Source organism: Musa acuminata, chromosome BXJ1-4 (genome assembly GCF_036884655.1).
Source record: "Musa acuminata AAA Group cultivar baxijiao chromosome BXJ1-4, Cavendish_Baxijiao_AAA, whole genome shotgun sequence".
Lineage (NCBI taxonomy): Eukaryota > Viridiplantae > Streptophyta > Magnoliopsida > Zingiberales > Musaceae > Musa > Musa acuminata.
The window spans coordinates 25,778,540-25,799,370 of NC_088330.1; the positions used below are offsets into that span (position 1 = coordinate 25,778,540).

The following is a 20,831-nucleotide window of genomic DNA, read 5'->3' on the forward strand; positions in this document are numbered from 1 at the left end:
TCAGATCCTTCAATGATTCTCTAAATATGCTAGAAAACCCTTTTAGAAATTTTTTTTTAATTCTAATGAGTCTAGCCTCCTTAGCTAGGAGAGAGTGACCTCTTTCATAAAACTACGGAGCCTTGAAGTTTGAGGTCTCACAGTAACTAGGGATTCTATTTGTATTAAGAGACTCTTATCATTCTTGAATAAGGAGAGTAATATATTGACTAAAGTCCTTACCTCTATGTATGGGGTAATGAACCTTTGGCAAGTTGTTGCAAATCTAGTGCATCTCTTAGTTGGAAAAAACTATGCTCCACTCGTATAAATTTAAAAGAGGTATTTTGAAAACTTATTAGTCCATTTATATAGCTTATGATCAAATAACTAGAGTTTGGGAGGATATATGAGTAGAAAATATATTTATCTATAAATGGCCCACTTATGTCACTATATATTATTTTGATAAAATTTAAGATTTTATGGAAGCTTCTTCTTGAAGTGGCATGATTTTAATTTATATTTTTATCCGTTTATAGTTTATAGGATTTTTATCATTCATTTTTCTAATTATCCTAAGGAGGATTTTTAGATTTGGTCTTTTACTTCAAGTGGTATAACCATAATTATTAGTGCTTATCGCATGTCGAGAGAGAAAGATAACAATGATGATAACTTTTGACCTGGTTCGAAAATGTTATGGAATCTGAACATCTGACCCAAAATTAAAATATTTTTATGGAAACTATTATGGCTATTCTATTTTATGATCCCATCTTTCTAAGTTCCTATATAGTTAATCATATTTATGTTCATTGTGTAATTTATTTTTTACTCAGCTTTATATAATTTTTTTTATGTAAACTTATTTTGGAGTTATAGGATAAGAATTAGTGCTATGTTGGGGTGAGTTTCATGTTCTTTCAAAATTCAACAATTAAGGCTTGAATTAACGAAGGGGTGAATCTGGGATGCCTATTACTGTTTATCTAAGACATCTTATTGCAATATCTTTATAGTATTTATGATTAGCTCGAAATGATATTCATTGTCTCAATCATTAGATTAGTAGTATACCTATTTGGAAGAAAATAGTAACCACTACTAATGACCAATTTTATTTAACTAAGCGTATTGAGGAGTCTCAATAGAGCTTATGAAGTTAGAAATAATTGATGTTGAAAATATTTCTTTCAGACTAATAATGACCCTTATGACTTGGTTTCTAACGGTGTAAGTGTGGGCCATTCCCCAAGGAATGAATAAGTGTAATCGGTTACTATAAGATTTGCTGACAATTATGAATGATCACCCATTCAAGATAAAAGGATAATATTTATAGTAAATTTAAATCATACAAAAGGGTTGAATCTATCTCACCTAAAGATATACTAAGATTATCATAATCTTATAAAAATTCTCAGGAGAGCTATATTTGTTTCTCGGATAATATTAAATAGTTGATTGATGGGATAACTCAACTGAATTTGGAGAGGCTATCTCTTGATAAGTTTCACGTAGAGATTATCACCCTCTAAATGTTATTCAGTCTAATATTTCTTTATGAGTGAGTAATCTATAGATATTTCCTTTAAAACATTATCTCTTGATAAGTTTCATGTAGAGATTATCACCCTGTAAATTTTATTCAAGTCTAATCTTCATGAGTGAATAATCTATAGATATTTCCTTTAAAACATTATCTCTTGAGAAGTTTTATGTAGAGATTATTACCCTCTAAATTTTATTCAGTCTAATCTTTCTTTATGAGTGAGTAATCTATAGATATTTCCTTTAAAACATTATCTCTTGATAAGTTTCATGTAGAGATTATCACCCTGTAAATTTTATTCAAGTCTAATCTTCATGAGTGAATAATCTATAGATATTTCCTTTAAAACATTATCTCTTGAGAAGTTTTATGTAGAGATTATCACCCTCTAAATTTTATTCAGTCTAATCTTTCTTTATGAGTGAGTAATCTATAGATATTTCCTTTAAAACATTATCTCTTGATAAGTTTCATGTAGAGATTATCACCCTGTAAATTTTATTCAAGTCTAATCTTCATGAGTGAATAATCTATAGATATTTCCTTTAAAACATTATCTCTTGAGAAGTTTTATGTAGAGATTATTACCCTCTAAATTTTATTCAGTCTAATCTTTCTTTATGAGTGAGTAATCTATAGATATTTCCTTTAAAACATTATCTCTTGATAAGTTTCATGTAGAGATTATCACCCTGTAAATTTTATTCAAGTCTAATCTTCATGAGTGAATAATCTATAGATATTTCCTTTAAAACATTATCTCTTGAGAAGTTTTATGTAGAGATTATTACCCTCTAAATTTTATTCAGTCTAATCTTCGTGAGTGAATAATTTATAGATATTTTCTTTAAAAAATAAAAAAGAAAACTTGTACCTGTAGATTGGCACTTGGCCTATTGAGAACTACTATCAAATTCCAAGAACATTGAAGAATTGCCTTTCGGAAGTAGGTAAAATTGTAGAAGGTACGATTCCATCCTTCCCCAAGTTCCTCGTTGCCCCATACTCAAAAGATTTCATCTGTCACAATGATTCAGCATCTAAAAATCTTCACAGTAAGTAGCCCAATATTTGGGTTAGGCAAAAGAGTGAGGAACTTACTAACTAAAGTGATTAAGATCTACCTCAAATATTTCAGCATAAGTGTTTTTAGAAAATGCGCAACCTATTATTTAACAAGTTGCTCCAAGATGTAAGAAGGATGACATCTTGGTTTTACTTGGTAGCTGAAAGAACCAAATCTGTATCCGAATTGACTTGTGACTCTTACACATTTGATGGATTTCATATAAATTCGAGTATATATAATGTCAAAGTCTAATCCGACTTGCACGTGAAAGGAAATGATAGATTTTAATATACATAGGGTTTTTCTTTTTATAGCTGAAAGCACCACATTTGTCTCCAACTCTTACTGTTAGGGTTCAATACACTTTGATGGATTTCATATTAATTCGAGTACATATATAACGTCAAGTCTAATCTGACTTTCACGTAAAGGTTTTTCTGGGATCACTGGTCATCCAATCGAGATCAGTTTGCTTCCACCAAATGCACTAAATTAGGCAAATGATCTTTCTACAACTCTCTCACAATGCTTACATAACATATTTTTCTTCCACCCATTGATCCTTGCTTGCATCTAATCTTTGCTCTAAGTTGCTGTGTATGTTCAAAACAGATGAAGTTTGAGGTTTTGCTACAGTATTCTCATGCCTGCATGCATCTGTGTCTTCTGAAACAGGTGACTTATCATAGCTATTGTCCTTACCTTTGAGGTTTTGCTACAGTATTCTCATGCCTGCATGCACCTGTGTCTACTGAAACAGGTGACTTATCATAGCTATTGTCCTTACCTTTGAGGTTTTGCTACAGTATTCTCATGCCTGCATGCATCTGTGTCTACTGAAACAGGTGACTTATCATAGCTATTGTCCATACCTTCTGGTCTTATTGTCCTTGTAGACCTATCCAAGTCTAACCACCTACAACTCCTTTGTTTTTGGCTTCTACAACTCTTAGATTTAGGCGACAGTCGTATACGAAAAAAGTAGATTATTTATTCAGATTGGCCTCCAACACCCAAGTTTGCCTTCATCGGGATGGAAATGGCCTTTAGAGGGGAATCTAATACAATATATGGCTGCACTAACCATAATGCTCCTAATTCTTTACATTACATTAAAAATTATAAATAAATATTTAAACATTATAAATTCGATTGAATAGGCATTCGTAAAGCCCGAAAAGAGTGGGAGAGCCCTTATTCAACCCTTGCATGATATCTGGAGTCACTCGATCTCGATTGCTACTAACATAGATGGAAACAGTCAGTTAATTTAGTAGCTCATATGAGACTCGCTTCATAAAATAATAACAGCGTGCTGTACTTTTTAACAATAAAAAGAAAAATAAATAAAAGTACTCATAAATTTCGCCCGATTCATTCCCCAACTCGATCGATTAGTTTTATATTCAAAGTACCCGTAATATCTGAAGTCGAACATGAAACCAAATCACTGCCGACCTACTTTTATATTCAAAGGCATTTTAAATCCAAAAAATAAAAAATAAAAATCTAGTTTAAGTAGGTTAAATGCAGCTACATAGCAGAAAAAAAATCTAACTCGTTAATTAACCTCTCTACCAAAAGGGATCAAATGCATATCCAACACGTTAAATTTGTCGTGTAAAATAAAAGAACTGTACCATGCACTACTGACGATAATTTTTGCATACAAGCTGCGAAAACATCGATGGTATAACGATGATATTAATCGAGCCTAAATTAAAATTTTCCAGAATTTCTAATTGGCTACAGCCATCTTGAACTAAATGGGAGGGGTTCTATTGGAAAATACCTCGAATTAATAAAAAAAATTGATGAGACACGTATAGAATTACTAATTAAATTAATATTTAATCATAAAATCATGAAAAATTATCCGCTTTGGTTATACTCATATGGTTTTGTCCCTTTAGGACTCGTGAGCCCAAAAAATATTTTTGATGATAAAAGTAACCTGATGACCTTATAAGTTCTTGGTTCTCCTACTTCTCAATTAATATAAGACTAAATATCCTTATTAGTGCTCTCCCCACGAGGGAGCTAAGGGCTCATGACCCTCCTTCTAATGTCAATCTAATAAATCAATATTTGATCGTCATTGATATAACTACATAGACTCACAAGGAATTATCTGCTTTGGGTATATCCGTACGATTTTGCCTTTTCGAGACTCCCGAGTCCCAAAATATATTGATAGGGGTAAGAGTGACCCGTCGAGCTTATAAGTCATTTGTTCCTCTACTTCTCAACTAATGTGGGATTGATAAAAATATTTAGTCCTATATTGGTTGAGGAGTAAAGAAACATTTAAGAGTAAGGGTGACTCGACGAGCTTATAAGTTCTTGGTTCTCTTACTCCTCAATTAATATAGGACTAAATATCCTTATCAGTGCTCTCCCCATAGGGGAGCCAAGGGCTTATGGACCTCCTTCTAATGCTAATATGACAAATCAATATTTGGTCGTCATTAATATAACCTCATAGACTCACAAGGAATTATCCTCCTTAGATATGTCCGTATGATTTTATCTTTTTGAGACTCACCGAGTCCCAAAAAATATTGATAGAGGTAAGAGTGACCCATCGAGCTTATAAGTCCCTGACTCCCCTACTCCTTAACTAATATGGGACTGATAAAAATATTTAGTCCTATATTGGTTGAGGAGTAAAGAAACATTTAAGAATAAGGGTGACTCGATGAGCTTACATGTCTTTGGTTCCCCTACTCCTCAATTAATATGGGATTAAATATTCTTATCAATGCTCTCCCCATATGGGAGATAAGAGCTTATGACCCTCCTTCTAATACTAATATGATAAATCAACATTTGGTCATCATTGGTGCAACCCCACATGCTCGTAAGGAATTGTCCCTTTTGGGTATGTCCATACGATTTTGCCCTTTCGAGACTCTCGAGCCCCAAAAAACATATATAGGGGTAAGGGTAACCCAACGAGCTTATAAACCCTTGGTTCTCCTACTCCTTAACCAATGTGGGATTGATAAAGATATTTAATCCTATATTGGTTCAAGAGTAAAGAAACCAAGGATTTGTAAGCTCGTTGAGTCACCCTTACCCTTAAATATGTCCGAGCCCCGAAAGAATAAAATATTTTTGAGGATAAGGGTGATCCGATGAGATTATAAGTCCTTATTTTTCTTACTTCTTAATTAATATAGGACTAAATATTCTTATCAGTGTTCTAGGAAGCTAAGGGCTCGTGACCTTTCTTCTAATGTCAATTTGATAAATTAATATTTGGTCGTCATTAGTGCAACCTCATAGGTTCGTAAGGAATTATCCACTTTGGGTGTGCCCGTACGATTTTGCCTTTTCGAGACTCATAGGTCACAAAAAATATCTACAGGGTAAAGATGACCCGACGAGCTTATAAGATTTTGGTTCCCCTATTTCGCAACCAATGTGGGACTGATAAAAATATTTAATTCTATATTGATTAAAGAGTAGAAAAATCAAGGACTTGTAAGCTCGTCGAGTCACCCTTTCTTCCAAATATGTCTGAGCTCCGAAAGGATAATTCCTAGCGAGTCAATAAAATCACATCAATAACAATTAAACGTTGACTTATCAATATATATTATATTTTATAGATATACAAGCATTCCTTTGCCGTGAGTAGGTTCGTGGATAAGAATGGAATCACATTTGATATAAAGCGTCAAAGCATTCCATGTTCTAAATTCTCTTTAGTCCAATCATGCCTGTATGAGGGGTTTATCTCCTTCCATGAAAAATAAATAGAAAAGGAATGAATTAATAAAAGTAGGCCACTGTGTGTTGACGGACTGTCGTGGCCTCTATCCATTTAGCATCAGATGCACCCCTTTCTAAAGGAATCTTGTATTACGCGTAAGAATCCCGCTTTCGCACTGTCCCACAAACAGATCTGCCCTGGAATCTTTCACATGTACATGTACATGTACACCACCCAACTGTATCAGCACGAATCTTGAAAGCAACATGTGAATCTCCCCTCCCCGACCCCACGAGATTCGCTGTCCGGGGCCCCGCACCTTGTCCCGCCGCACCCCGGAAATCGCACGTGCGCCGTTTCGCGGCCCGCCGTCTCGCTTCATCGAACGAACCTGATCCAGTCACGCCTGTTAATGCCCCAAGCGACGGCTGTCGGCTCGCCACGTTTTATTCTTCTTGTTGGTCACTCCCGATGCCGCGCTAGTGGGCCCCAATCGTCGTTTTGCTGACAGGGAGCATCGAGACCGTTGGTTGCGCGTGGCGATCCGCGATGTCTATGCCACGTGAACGCTCGCCGCAAATCGCCATTGGTTTACTTCTCGCTGGGCGTGAAGAGGCGAAAGAGTTGCCAATCTGCTCACCGCAATTGACCTCACACCACCCCCCCCCACACTCCCCTCCCCCCGCCTCCCGGCAACTCCGAAGCTATAAAAAGGCCCCCAACCCTCGCCTCATTCCTTCCCTTCGTATCGCGTGCTCGCTGGCTCGCCTAACCGTTCCATCCAGTTAATCTTTCCTACGGTGTCCGAAGTGCGAGAAAAGGGGAAGAACCCTAATTTTTGACGCTTCTCTTCATGTTTTGCTCCCTGGTAATCGATGATTTCGGTTGAGGAACCCTAGATTGGGATCAATCTGTGCTCTAAAATGCGGTTTGTTTCTCAGGCGTTCGGAGATTGCGGAGGAATTCGAGGTGTTTCTTGGATACTGGGCTCGCCATGGCGGAAGCCGCAACCCCTCGTAGATTCGTGGTAGGATATGCGCTCGCCCCCAAGAAGCAGCGGAGCTTCATCCAGCCCTCGCTCGTCGGTCTCGCACGCGAGCGCGGCATCGATCTCGTTCCCATCGATACCTCACGGCGCCTTGCTGATCAGGGTCCCTTCGATTGCGTGCTCCACAAGCTCCATGGGGAGGACTGGAAGGCCCAGCTCGAGGATTTTGCTTCCAGGAACCCAGACGTTCCAATTGTCGACCCGCCCCTTGCCATCCGGCGCCTCCACAACCGCATCTCCATGCTCCAGGTCGTGTGTGAGCTCGATATCCCCCAGGAGAGGGAGACATTTGGAATTCCTAGGCAGGTGGTGATCTATGATTCCGCGGCCCTCACAAACTCCGGGGTCGTCGGGGTCCTCCGCTTCCCCGTCATCGCCAAGCCCCTGATAGCTGATGGCAGCGCCAAGTCCCATAAGATGTCCCTTGTTTTCTGCCGGGATAGCCTCCGAAAGCTCAAGCCGCCACTTGTGCTGCAGGAGTTTGTGAATCACGGCGGGGTCATCTTCAAGGTGTTTGTGGTGGGGGATTACGTGCAGTGCGTGAAGAGGAAATCCCTTCCGGATGTCTCCCAAGAGGAATTGGAGTGCTCTGAGGGGTCTTTCACCTTCTCGCAGGTTTCCAATATGACGACGCAGGATCCAGTGGGGGTTGACTATTACATGAATTTGGATAAGGCGGAGATGCCTCCATTGAGCTTTGTCACGGAGATAGCAAGAGGTTTGAGGCGGCTCATGGGATTGCACCTTTTCAATTTTGACATGATAAGGGATTTGAAAGCAGGAGGAAATCATTACCTTGTGATTGACATTAACTACTTTCCTGGGTATGCAAAAATGCCATTCTATGAGAAAATTTTAACTGACTTCCTCTGGAACATCATTCATGAGAACAATGAGCATGATGATGTGGACTCGGCTGTTAACAGTCACTATAAAGAGAGCAAGCTCTTGGTTGATAGTCATTGACAAGATTGCACAAGATATAGAGAATGTCGGATGAGGGTTTTAATGCTGCCATCCTTCTAGAAATTTAGTTTTCCTGATTACTTGGAAGGTACAAGAATTTTCACCTTTCTGCTAAGGTTATCAGTCTGCATGTTGTTGTGTTTGGCTGAATAAGTAGGTCAGTCAATTAGGGATTCATAACTTTGCCATAAGTTTATTTGGTTCTTACATTGACTAAACATCCTTACTTTGTGGCTGTGATTAGATATACCACCTTGTGACATTGCTTTCTCTCTGTAGTTAGAAGAGTAATAAGCCTGGTGCTCCATTCAAAGGGTTATGATCTCATTCTAATCAACCGGGCATTTATAAAACATGGGATTTGTTATTTGTCATTTGTAATTGTTTTGCTTAGTGCATATGAGAGTAAAGATTGTTCACTCGCATGAGAATTTGACTCTTGACTGTTCTGGCAGTTGTCGACACTAAAATGCTATGCAGTATGTAAATATGTTGATTCTCATTCTTATATATATATATATATATATATATATATATGTGTGTGTGTGTGTGTGTGTGTGTGTAACACATGGAAAGATCATAAAAAATGAAATAAAGAATAAAGCAAAAAAAAAGAAAGAAAAGTATATGTTCTATATAGGTTGAGGATAGGAGAACACAGAATCCAAATGAACAAATCCAAGCTATATATATATATATATATATTTATATACACCTTAGACAAATTGTACGAAAAAAAGGTCATGATGATGATGAATCTAATGACTGAGGTAGAATCCTGTTGAAGCATTAAGCTGCTGAAGTCAAACCACCGTGTTATATGCCACTGGCATATAACACAGTAGCATGGCAAGGCTTGATATAACACAGTGGTTCTTGTCCACACAAGAACCCAACAGAATTTACTTGTATACTTATCTCTAAGTCCTCTCATATTTCTCCAGCCTTGAGAAGTTGCTCAGCAGCAGTGAGGGTTGACTCAGAGAGCTGGGTTTCTTCCCAACAGTGTTGATGATACAAATGAAGCATGACCCTTCTTAATCATCAGCCATGGACCAGAACTAGCCCTGTTTTCTTAATAGGTTAGCTTAGAATTTTAACGAGCTAGTCAGTAATCCCTATTCTTGGGTCCCGAAACATAGTTGGCTTTGCAAGTTTCGGGTGATATGCCCAAACCTGACTTGGACTTTTATCCTTGGTCCTAGCATGTTTGTTCCTAATAATGTATTCAGAAAAGCATTGGTCAAATTCAGACCTGGATATATTCCATAAGAGCATATATTATATGATGCTGAAAATTTTCTTTTATAAAGTCAATATATTATGACAATAAAGTGACATTAAACTAGTACTAATGCTGTATCACTAAATTGATGTACATGTTCAAGGTTCCCTCCCACAGCACAGAATATGAATGATGACCTGTGAATATTTTTGTGTGTATAAATTTTGAACAGGATATGCATGTGTATTTTTTTTCGGTTGTGTTTTTAACTACGTAGTAAAACTATCAAACACTACTATGTACAGGAAACCTATCATTTTGTTTAGCAAGTTAGCATGTTTCAAAATTATCCACTTTTCCACTATACTATTTTTTATAACATTAGTAAACTGAAAGTTGATATCCTATTCTTAGTCCTGCATGTAGAGTATGTGCGGAACTAGACTCTTATCGTACAAGTTGCAAATGCCTTATTCTGGTGCCTAAGCTGGACCTTCGACTTCGATTCTAATGTCAATACAGTGAGGATTCCTTTCTTTTAGTTATCTTCAAATATGTGAGCATTGAATTTGTAAATTTTCTTTTATCCATTCCCCTATATGTTGAGACAAAATGTACCTAATGTAGTGTTGAATGATGCTAAGAACTTGTTACATTCCATATTTTGATATTTCTGTTTCTAACACTTAACATTTTGCAAGAGAACATTGGTCATCTATGTGCACAATATTGATTTATCCTTGGTGACCACCTGCCAAACTAAAGCTTTTACTTCCATAGTTATCCTTTTATTGAACAGAAAATTCATGGTTTTGAATGATTGTAGGCAGCAATTGATTGGTCTGGAAGTAGCTGCCTAGGTTTGATACTGGGCAATATCTTAATTGATCCTATGTTCTGCTTGTAGTAACCCCCCATCACAGAAGCAGCACTAGTGGTGGCACTCTGCTCCATGGTCCATAGATCATTGCTTCCATCTGCAATGACCGCAGATGATAATGATGCATGTCCTAAATGTTAGAGAAGAGAAAAAATTAAAGGAATGATGAGAAAGAGAAGGAAAACAAGTTTTCATTTGCTGTAATACATCTGCATAACCAAGGTTGTAAAAATTGAAAGTCATACGTGGGTTGTTAAGTCATATTTGGTGCGTTTACATTATAATGTAGTGAATATGAGAACAAATATCAAATGGCACTACTTTAAAAAAGAAACTTTACTTGGCTTTGAAATTTTTTTATTTCTAGTACAAATAGAAGCACTAATGTGAGATACGACAAACTAGAGGATGCAAAGATTCAAGGTACTGCGACTAAAATGAATGATAAAGAGAAGAAAAGGATAAATAATGAGAATACTTTGATAGGACACATATGATTCATAGGAAAACCATATCGACTATGAAAATATAAGCAGAACAAGTTCAACCGCATACCAGTTCTTGGTTGATAGTGGACAATGATGGCACCCTTCCCGAATAGCTTTAGTTGGTCCCTAAGTTTGAACCATTTGTTTCTTTTCAGTAGTTTGGTTTGGTTGTTTGTGTAAAGCTTAGAAACAGTATATATATATATATATATATATATATATAGAGAGAGAGAGAGAGAGAGAGAGAGGAGAAGGTAGAAACTAGTATTCCTTCAATCTTACTTTCAGTGCAAAATTTGTTGGTATCTCACATTCATACTACCGTACAAACTATGGAAAAAAGATTTTATTCATCCATTCATTTGTTCAATCAAGAAGGAACTATACACTTCCCTTATTAGATACACACAAAATGCAAATCTACAATAACATTACTTTAGAAAATTGAAATTTAAAATTGTAACCCTTGAATCAAGGTTTGTTGACCTACTTTTTTTTCAGGATGATAAACTTTCAAATGTATTTTGAAAGATAATCTGCCCTTTGAGCACAATATTTGATTGACATAGGTTTATTTATTTGTGGATTTTTTTCAACCAATCTTGAACTTCCATATAGTGATGAAATCATCGAACGGACCTTGTAATCATCTTCCACCAATTTGAATTTTAACTTTTGCATTCCATTTGGCTTTCTTTTCCTTTTCCTTGAGCAATCAAGGAAATATATGAAATTTAAGTGGAAACATACGAAATGTTGCCGTGTGACAACTTATGGTGTTTATATAAGCCTCCTCCTTTATAGTACCAAAATCATTCTTTCAATAGAAAATCATGGTGAAAGTGAAAAGTGTGGTCAATCTGAAGCCAAATTTATGTTCACTACCAATCTAAAGGGGTTTGGATCAAGGTTCGTCGTACCGTACCGTACCGGCGTTTCGACCCGGGCTTGGTACCGGTATGGTACGGTATACCGCTCGGTACACCCAGGTGTACCGAGCACTGTAGTAGTGCTCCAGTGCTACAGTGCACTGCTACAGTGCTCGGTACGAGCGGACCGGTACAGGGCGGTCCGCGTACCGCTAGCCTGTCGGACCGGTACGTACCACCCGTACCGGGCGGTACAGTCCGGTACGGCAAACCTTGGTTTGGATTGGTCTTTCTACTTTCTACATTTAGTAGATACGGAATGTGCCTTGACTTCCATTGTAATGCTTTTACTTTGTGGTCATCAATAATTTTGTTCATGATTAGAATGAGTAGGTTTATATATGTTTCACATTAAATGATTATTGTTGTGTATCGGTACTTTCTTTTCATTCTAGGTTGATATCTCTGCATCCTTGGGTGAGTGCATCCTGGATTTCTGTATTCCTATAGTATATCTTTTATTAATAAAACACAGTTAATGTCTCTGTTTTGTTCCCTCTTCTCTTTGCTGGCATTTTTGTATGGCAGAAAAGTGCCCGGGTAATATGTGATTGCCTGCTCATAAACCAAGATATGGTGTATGCTTTAGCATGTGACAAGCCCAGGATACCACGACACAAGTATGTTGCATTGACCAGCACAAATATGCCATGTTGTGTCTACTTCTGGTCACATACTCTGGGCATGAATCTGGTAAATTCCAGTAAAACATACTATTAATTTGATTGTTCTTTTTATTTTCTGTCAGCAGCTGCTATTTAATGATACAACAGCAGAAACCTGCCATTCAGAATTTCAATCAGACCTCTCAGCATTTTTGTTATCTTTTGATTATATATCTTGGTAATCAAAATGGATCTTATCCTGTTCTTTTTTATTTGCTTCAGTTGCTTCTCTTGAATTGGCATTATTACAATGTTTCTTTGTGACTACAGCATGTTCTCTACATCTTTCTTTTTGATACAAGCGCAGAAAACCTGGTGTTTGCATTTCCTTTTTCTGTGGTTATATTGGTTATCCAAACGATTTTCTTCGCCTTTTCTTTCATATTTGTCTCTTGTTTTCTTCACAGAATCATCACGACAGCAGATTATTGGTGTTCCTGTTTCTTCTTCTTCTTTGTGCTACCACAGTCTCCATGATCCAACGTGCTTATGAATTTTTTGTGGAGCTAGTTGTTAATACAATTGCAAATATGTTATTTCTTGACAAGGTATATGCTAGAGGGCTGCTTTGTAGGCTTCACAAATGTCATGCAACAGATCCGAACCCTGATCACATGATCTCAACTAAATTAAGATGCACACTGAATGATTAGAAACGCTGGATCAGCTAACTGATATTAGCAGTTAAATACTTAATGCTGTTCATCGACATTTATGCTTTGTCAACCACAAAATACAGAAAAAAGAAATCAGCAAATTGAGTAATTTTGAGCTGAATGACATCATAATGCATAGTTTGACAACAGTCGGAAAGAATAGTTGCAGTATGGCTATTATTATCATCATAACTAAATATCAACCATTTTTAGATATTAAGATAATTGCATCGAGGATTAATATGGCAAAGTAGGGCTCAGTCTTATATACCAACAAGACGAGCTCGTGAGTGGCAGTTAGAGTCTGGTGCATATCGTCTATGCGGTGTTCTTATGGCATAGACTGGGACGTCAAAAATGACCCCTACTCTTCTTCAGCTTCATTGCATCCTCTACTAGTGCTTTTGCTGCAAGCTGATCAACTTGAAATAGGCACCGTTCCTGTTCTCAACCAGAGTGGAGTGGCTCCCCTGTTCCACGATTCTCCCGTCCTGCAACACCGAGATGACATCAGCGTTGTGAATGGTGGAGAGCCTGTGCGCCACCATGACGGTGGTGCGGTTCCTCATGACCCGCTCCAGCGCGTGCTGGACCACGCGCTCCGACTCCACGTCCAGCGCGCTGGTGGCCTCATCGAGCAGCAAGATGGCAGGATTCTTTATGATGGCTCGGGCGATGGCGATCCGCTGCTTCTGGCCTCCCGACAGTTGGATCCCTCGCTCCCCTGCCTTGGTCGAGTAGCCCTCCGGGAGAGCACTGATGAAGGAGTGGGCGTTCGCGAGCTTTGCAGCCTCCACAACCTCTGCTTCTGTGGCACCATCCTTGCCGTAGACGATGTTGTCGTAGATGGTTGTGGCGAAGAGCACGGGCTCTTGCTGAACCATGCCGATGTGCTTGCGGAGCTCCTTCAGTCTCAGTCTCCTTATATCTTTGCCTGCAAACCACACTCACTCACAGAGATCAAGACCAATAAAAGAAAGAAGAAGAAGAAGTACTTGGGAAGAGGAGACAAGCAGACCATCGATCATCACTTTTCCAGCAGTCGCATCATAAAATCGTAGTATCAGAGACAACACCGTGCTCTTGCCTGATCCGCTCATTCCCACCAACGCCATGCTCTTCCCAGCCGTCACTCTCAGATCGAACCCTCTGAAGATTAAGACATCCGGCCTTGAAGGATAACAGAATTCTACTCCTCTCATCTCGATAGCGCCCTCGACCCTTCCAACGTCCTCCCCGACCTCGGGCGGCACCTCCGTCCTTCTATCAAGCACCTCGAAGACCGATGCTGCCATTTGATTCCCTTTGATGATGTCCGGAGCCAGAGCCAACGTTTCTCCCATGGCTAACGCCGTCACTATGAGGACCATGAATGATTTCATCACCGACTTGAAGCTGGCAAGCCCTTTGCCCATCAGGACTGAGCCATACCTGCACAAATCATAGATTGCACCGTCACCATTGTAACATACAACCTCTGATAGCTGAAACAGATCGTAGCAATTCATTCGAGATTAGGCTATTCGTGAAGCACAAGAATCACAAAAGAAGAAAGTGCATGCATTGGTTACCACAAAGCAAGCCCGTACGAAGAGAAGAGGAAGCACTGGGAGACGCCGTAGAAGATGCCCGCAGTCTGCCCGCGTCGGAAAGATCGCCTGGACGGCTCCCTGAGCTCCTCGACGTAGAGATCGATTACTTTTTGTTCCGAGCAAAAGGCGGCCACCGTTCGGATGTTGCTCACAGCCTCAGCAGCTAGCATGTTTGCTTTCAGGTACGTCTTGCTCAGGTTTCCTCCATACCCCCTCATGAACAGCTTCTGCAGTGCGTCGCATATGAAAAGAAGAAGGAGAGAACGGCTGACCCTACGCAACAACAGGCTAAGACTGCATGCGAGGGAAAGGTGGGTGTACCTCACTGATATGCCCACTGACCATCAAAGGGTATGTGGCCAGAACCACCAGAGTTATTCGCCAATTCAAGATGAAGGCAATGATCAAGGAGGTTACGATCATTCCGATGTTCTGCAGGAGGATTGTGGAACGATCCACCACGATGGTCCGCAGCAGAGTGGCATCCGTCTCAAGGCGCGACGTCAACATCGCGCTGGTGTTGCTCATGTCGTCGAACCAACCGATCTCGTTCCTTAAGATCACTAGCAGAGCGAAATGCAGAGGTTATGTCAAGCAGTGATGGAAGACGGAACAGAACACTCTTTATAGCTGGTTGGTTCTGTTCAAGGACTTTACCTCCAAACATCCTTTCCCTCACCCGAAGAGTTAGCCTTTCGCCCATGATGCCAAAGTTGAGGTGTTCGATGACGTGGAAGAACACGGTGAGAACGGCCCCACCGCAGAACAACAGTGCGATCTTCTTCACCTCCCTCTGGGTGGTTTCCCAAACCATGTAATAGGAAACAAGCGCCTGGGTAACTCCGAGCGCAAAGAGCGGCATCTGGGCACCTGCAACGAAGGCACCTAACGTGCCAATGACTCCAAAGATCCAATCAGGCCTGACCATGGAATACAACTTCTTGAGAGACACAGGCTTCGCTTTTGCCACATCGGTTGCTTCAGGGGCATAACGACTGCCGGAGTCCTTATCAGACCTGAAGCTCGCCCCCAAGCTTGTGTTTTTTGCGGACAGCTCTCTGGAGTATTTGATGCTGAGATCACCAGATGGAACGAATCAGAATCCTGCGCATCAGCAGGACAGAAATAGTCCGAGCCGAAGCATAGATGGATGTTCACCTTAGCGGTCGCCCGATGCTCGGGCCCTCCGCGGGCGATGGCCGCTGATGGTGAGCAGTCTCCTGGAGCTTCACAAGTGAAGCGTAGGCACTGGTGGGATGAGACATGAGCTGGTCGTGAGTTCCCGTCTCGACGATCCTTCCGCCCTGCACGACCGCAATGATGTCCGCATTCCTGATGGTGGACAATCGATGCGCCACCACCACCGTGGTACGGCCTATCATAACCCTGTCGAGCGCCTCTTGCACGCTCTTCTCGGACTCAGCGTCGAGGGCACTTGTGGCCTCGTCGAGGAGGAGGATCGAAGGGTTCTTCAGGATGGCTCTTGAGATTGCGATGCGCTGCTTCTGCCCGCCTGATAGTTGAACCCCTCGCTCACCCACCTGCGACAGCATGTTATTCATTAATAAGAAGATCGAGACGTACCGAGAGCCGTTTATGATGCTGAGTTCCAACACCGAACATCCGAATCAGTCACCTGCGTCTCGTATCGGTCAGGCAGGTGTTTGATGAAATTAATGGCCTCAGAAAGCTTTGCAGACTGCGCTATTTCGTCGATGGTGGCATCATCCTTCCCGTAAAGTATGTTTTCTCGGATGCTTGTTGCGAAGAGGGCAGGCTCCTGATTCACCAACCCGATTTGCTGCCGGAGCCACTTGAGATCCAGATCCTTGATGTCATGCCCATCCAACAGGATATGGCCTCGTTGGGGCTCGTAGAACCGCTCGATCAACGAGATAACCGTGCTCTTCCCCGACCCACTTCCACCAACAAGTGCAACGATCTTTCCCGACGGGATGTCCAGATTCAGCCCATTAAAGATGAGGACGTCGGGACGTGATGGATAGCTGAAGTGAATATTGACAAACTTGATGTGCCCGTCCACGCCGGCCAGTTTCCGCCCCGTCTTGGCACTCGTTCTGCTAACCGTGTTTCTCTCGATCATCTCAAAGATGGAGTACGCGGCAGTCCTTGCTCTCAGAAACGTGGAGATGTTTGGTGCTGCCTGGCCTAATGACCTGTACAACAAGGCATCTATCTGTGAGATCACGACGACCTACAAATTGTGACACTGAAGACGAGAGATGAGGAAAAATAGAGAAGAATCTGAAACCAGAGATGGGGAAAAATAGAGAGAGCATTGTGACACTGAAGAAGAGAGGTACATCAGCATTGGAACAGGAGAACGAGACTTACAGCCCAGCGATGACGACGTTGAGCATGGTGGTGAAGGATTCTCCTCCGTTTGCTATTTTCTTGTGGACGACGATGCTGGTGAACCAGACGAGGAGAGCCCAGGAGAGGAAGAGAACGCAGTGCATGGAACCAAGGCCGAGTCCCTTGGCCAACCCACCCTTCTTCCCATACTCGTACGTATTCATCAACGCACTTCTGTACGACCTCACCGCCTTCTCCTCCCCCACAAACGCTTGCACGGTGCGCACATTGCCGATCACCTACCCCGAGAGAAGCACTGAACACACATTAAGAGGAAGAAGAAGAAGAAGAAAAAGAAAAGATGGTACTGAATCTAATGGTTTCAGAATGGAGAACAGAGACCTCCTCAGCTATTTCTCCGGCCTTGACGTAGGATTTCCGGACTCGAGCAATTAGGCCAGTGGCGACGTAGGCGTAGATTCCACCAGCAATGGCGATCAACGGGACGATGGACAGTGTGACCAGACTGATCTGCCAGACGCGAGCGAAGCCGATGGCAAATCCTGCGATGAATCTGCTGATGTAGTGCATGAAGTTTCCCACCTGCATGCGGTGCCATACGTCAGTCATATTCGGGAACGAAAATATTCATGGAATCATATATGCCCTTGCTTGCATTCGCAGTACACGAAGAATCAAAATCCGCATCATCCACAATCTAATGCAAGTACGTACCATAGAATTTACAAGCAATTCAGCATGTTTTTTTGTGTTTTTGGCCAGACAACTAACAGGCCGAACATAGGGCCAATCTACTGTAGATTTTTATCAGCTTCAGCTAAAATACCCCATCATGCAAATTAATTAACCCTTCTCATGGTGAGAGATGCAGCTTCGAGGATTTAACCACCTCATGGTTTTCCCTACGCCTGAGCCCAATTCAAGCCTTCCATAAAAGCTTCACAGGCCAAGCATAGATTTGATGACACTCGATGGCTACGAGTTCCGCAGTGAAACAAGGAAAGATACAATGCGTCTCGTGAATATGAGAATAAATGATGGCAACATGACTCGTCGAACACCACGGCATGCGGAGGTAGAAGAATTATTTCTGCAGCATTTTCCCGCGATGCAACTTAATGCGCAACAGTCAAGCTGCACCTCTCTCTCTCTCTCTCTCTCTCTCTCTCACTCACTCTCACTGTACGATGACCTTGATTTCTGCGTTGAGACAGATCAGACTCCAGCGTTCCAGCTCAGCTTGGGGCCACGCCCATTAAATAAGGGAAGAGGGAGGTCACAGGATGAGATGAAAGATTCATATGCTGTCTTTCGTTACAGTAAAAAAACAAATGCATCAGGTTGGTAGCTGTTTAGATATCGGCATGTAATTGCTACTACGGAATAGATGATGACTAGTACTTGAAAAAGAAGGACTGCAGCTATAAGATTTAGATTATTAACAACATGTAAGAAACTAACGCTCGAGAGAAGTAAAATAATATCCATATCCAATTTTAAAATTCACAACATGTAGTAGTTCATCGGTGAAGCATTCACCAAACCATGTAATCTGTCTTGTTTCTGATGTCAACCAGGTTTTCCAAAGAAAGTGATGTCCCACATTACTCGGTCAATCACAAATGTGGCATAGCATTTATGAACCAAACCTACCCCCGGAAGGCACTCGGACAGTTCTATTAAGTAAGATTTGCTGGCGTAGCCAAAAGAAGAAGAAGAAGAACAGTGAGATTAGCAGATATTTATTAGGTCACTAAGATGAGTTTTAGAGAAGAAGAAGAAGAAGAAGAAGAAGAACACCGAGATTAGCAGATATTTATTATTAGGTCACTAACCAAGTTTTAGATGAGTCAATAATGGAAAATATATTTTTAAAATTTAATTAATGATGCTACTCTGTATAATGGTGGCAATCAGTCACATTACAAATATATTTAAGATTAAATAAATAAAGTTTCAGGTACCATGTTACCTCCCAATCGTGACTTAAGTTGCGACAAGAAACAACGCACAATCAATTCTGAGGAGGTTTCTTTGTGATTTTGAATGTTTCTCTCCTTGCCTTCACAATTAATGGGTGCAACAACTCCAATTTATTTCCAAGGCACAGGAAATATTTGTGGCAGGCACGCACAAGGAAAGAGACACGCCATCTAATTTACAAGATGGGGAGGTGTTTCCTTCGATTTTATTTTATTTTATTTTCTTGAAAATGCGTCTGCTCAAAATAATAATAATAATAATAATAATAATAATAATAATAATAAAGATGCATTCATGGCCCACTAAACACTAGCCTCAACGTTCAACAATCTCACCTAAACACTATCATGAGTATATGGTGGACATTACATGAAAACAAATCATGGAAATTGTACGTACCTTCTCGGAGATGGCATCCTGCACCACAATAATATCGCTTGTAATGGCTGCAATCACCTCTCCGGTGGAAGCCTCCGTATCAAACACCGCTATGTCCTGATCTAACATGGAACGCAGGTAAGCCAGCCTCATCTTCGCCGCCTGTCTCTCTCCTGTGTGCATCCAACAAGCCACCTCTGCAAAACACCAAGAGGCTCATCATCGTCAAGCTTGGTCCAAGTTCCTTCCAGCTTTCCATCTCTCTCTCTCTCTCTCTCTCGTCTTACCGGTCCACGAGGAGAACAATATGGCAATGCCCAGATAAACGAAATCCAGCGAGTACTGCAGTGAAAGGATCGGAGATCTCAGGCCAGATGTTGCATGTATCGTTTGCAGCTGGGCGCAGTCGTGCGTACCTTGGCGACCCGGTGTGAGACCGTGGTGGGGAAGAGGAAGGCGACCCCGATGATGTTGATGAGCTTGCCGAAGAAGATGAAGAAGACGGGCACGGACGCGCCGTGCGCGCAGGCGCCGATGGAGCCGAGGGCCATGAGGACGTAGTCCCATGTGTCGGCGAAGGCGAAGAGCTTGAGGAAGGGGACCTTGTGCACCTCCTTCTTGCTCGCCCCGTCTTCATGGCTGCTCTCAGGGCCTACCACCGAGTTCATCTTCTTTTCTGGGAGGGGGAGAGGAGAGGGAAAAGAGAGAAATAAGGGGGGGGCGCGAGGGAGGAGCTGTGCCAGTACTAAGCTACATAGCTCGGAGGGGGAAGGCTATGAGGAGGCTTTTGGGTTCAGTGGTCGGGGTGGCAATTGAGGAAGGTTGTGCCATTACTGCGCCCAAACAACCGGCTTGACCCATGATTTCGGAAATATGATTACTTCCGACTTTATGAGTCATGAGATGTCACGAAGCATACGAAGGCCGTGCATGGCCAGCTCAAGTCGAGAAATGTAGGTGAAGTATGATGGCCGTGCATAGGAAGGCCGTGCTTGTCCAGCTCAAGTCGCGAAATGTAGGTGAATTATATAAGCACACCAAACTCCACTTTACTACATCTCATCTGGTCCAAGCTATAGCTGAAACCATCCAACTTACTAACCTAGTTCTATCATTCAATTAATAATCGGACTGGATGTGGATGAAAACCGTGCTCAACGTCTTGATGTTGCCATGCGCGTTTTGGTTTGCGGAGATACTGTTCTACAGCTTACTAATTAAATGCTGGAGCGAGGACAGTTGAGCAGCGGATGGTTGCGGAGATGATGAACATTGGTTTCTTCGATCTCACAGAGCCGTGGCATTAACTGCAGAGAGCGAACGAGGGAGAGATTTAATGTCGTCCCATGTGACACTACAAATA

At 41.3% G+C, this 20,831-nt stretch overlaps 2 protein-coding genes across 2 annotated transcripts; one reads left to right on the forward strand and one right to left on the reverse strand.

Moving 5' to 3' along the window:
* The first annotated feature begins 6,996 nt into the window (after positions 1-6,996).
* LOC135651150 (inositol-tetrakisphosphate 1-kinase 5-like) lies at positions 6,997-8,766 on the forward strand. Its single transcript, XM_065171019.1, has 2 exons — positions 6,997-7,189; positions 7,263-8,766. Exon 2 carries the CDS (start codon positions 7,316-7,318, stop codon positions 8,333-8,335), a length of 1,020 nt encoding a protein of 339 aa, XP_065027091.1. The 5' UTR covers positions 6,997-7,189; positions 7,263-7,315; the 3' UTR covers positions 8,336-8,766.
* A 4,513-nt stretch (positions 8,767-13,279) lies between these two features.
* On the reverse strand, positions 13,280-20,470 carry LOC135651157 (ABC transporter B family member 2-like). Its single transcript, XM_065171028.1, has 12 exons — positions 19,885-20,470; positions 19,756-19,810; positions 19,490-19,665; positions 17,489-17,689; positions 17,126-17,385; positions 16,407-16,947; positions 15,929-16,311; positions 15,428-15,843; positions 15,092-15,333; positions 14,750-14,997; positions 14,197-14,609; positions 13,280-14,112 (listed from the first exon to the last, which is right to left on the reverse strand). The coding sequence occupies exons 1-12, from the start codon at positions 20,134-20,136 to the stop codon at positions 13,574-13,576; spliced, it is 3,726 nt and encodes a 1,241-aa protein (XP_065027100.1). The 5' UTR covers positions 20,137-20,470; the 3' UTR covers positions 13,280-13,573.
* Positions 20,471-20,831: the final 361 nt, after the last annotated feature.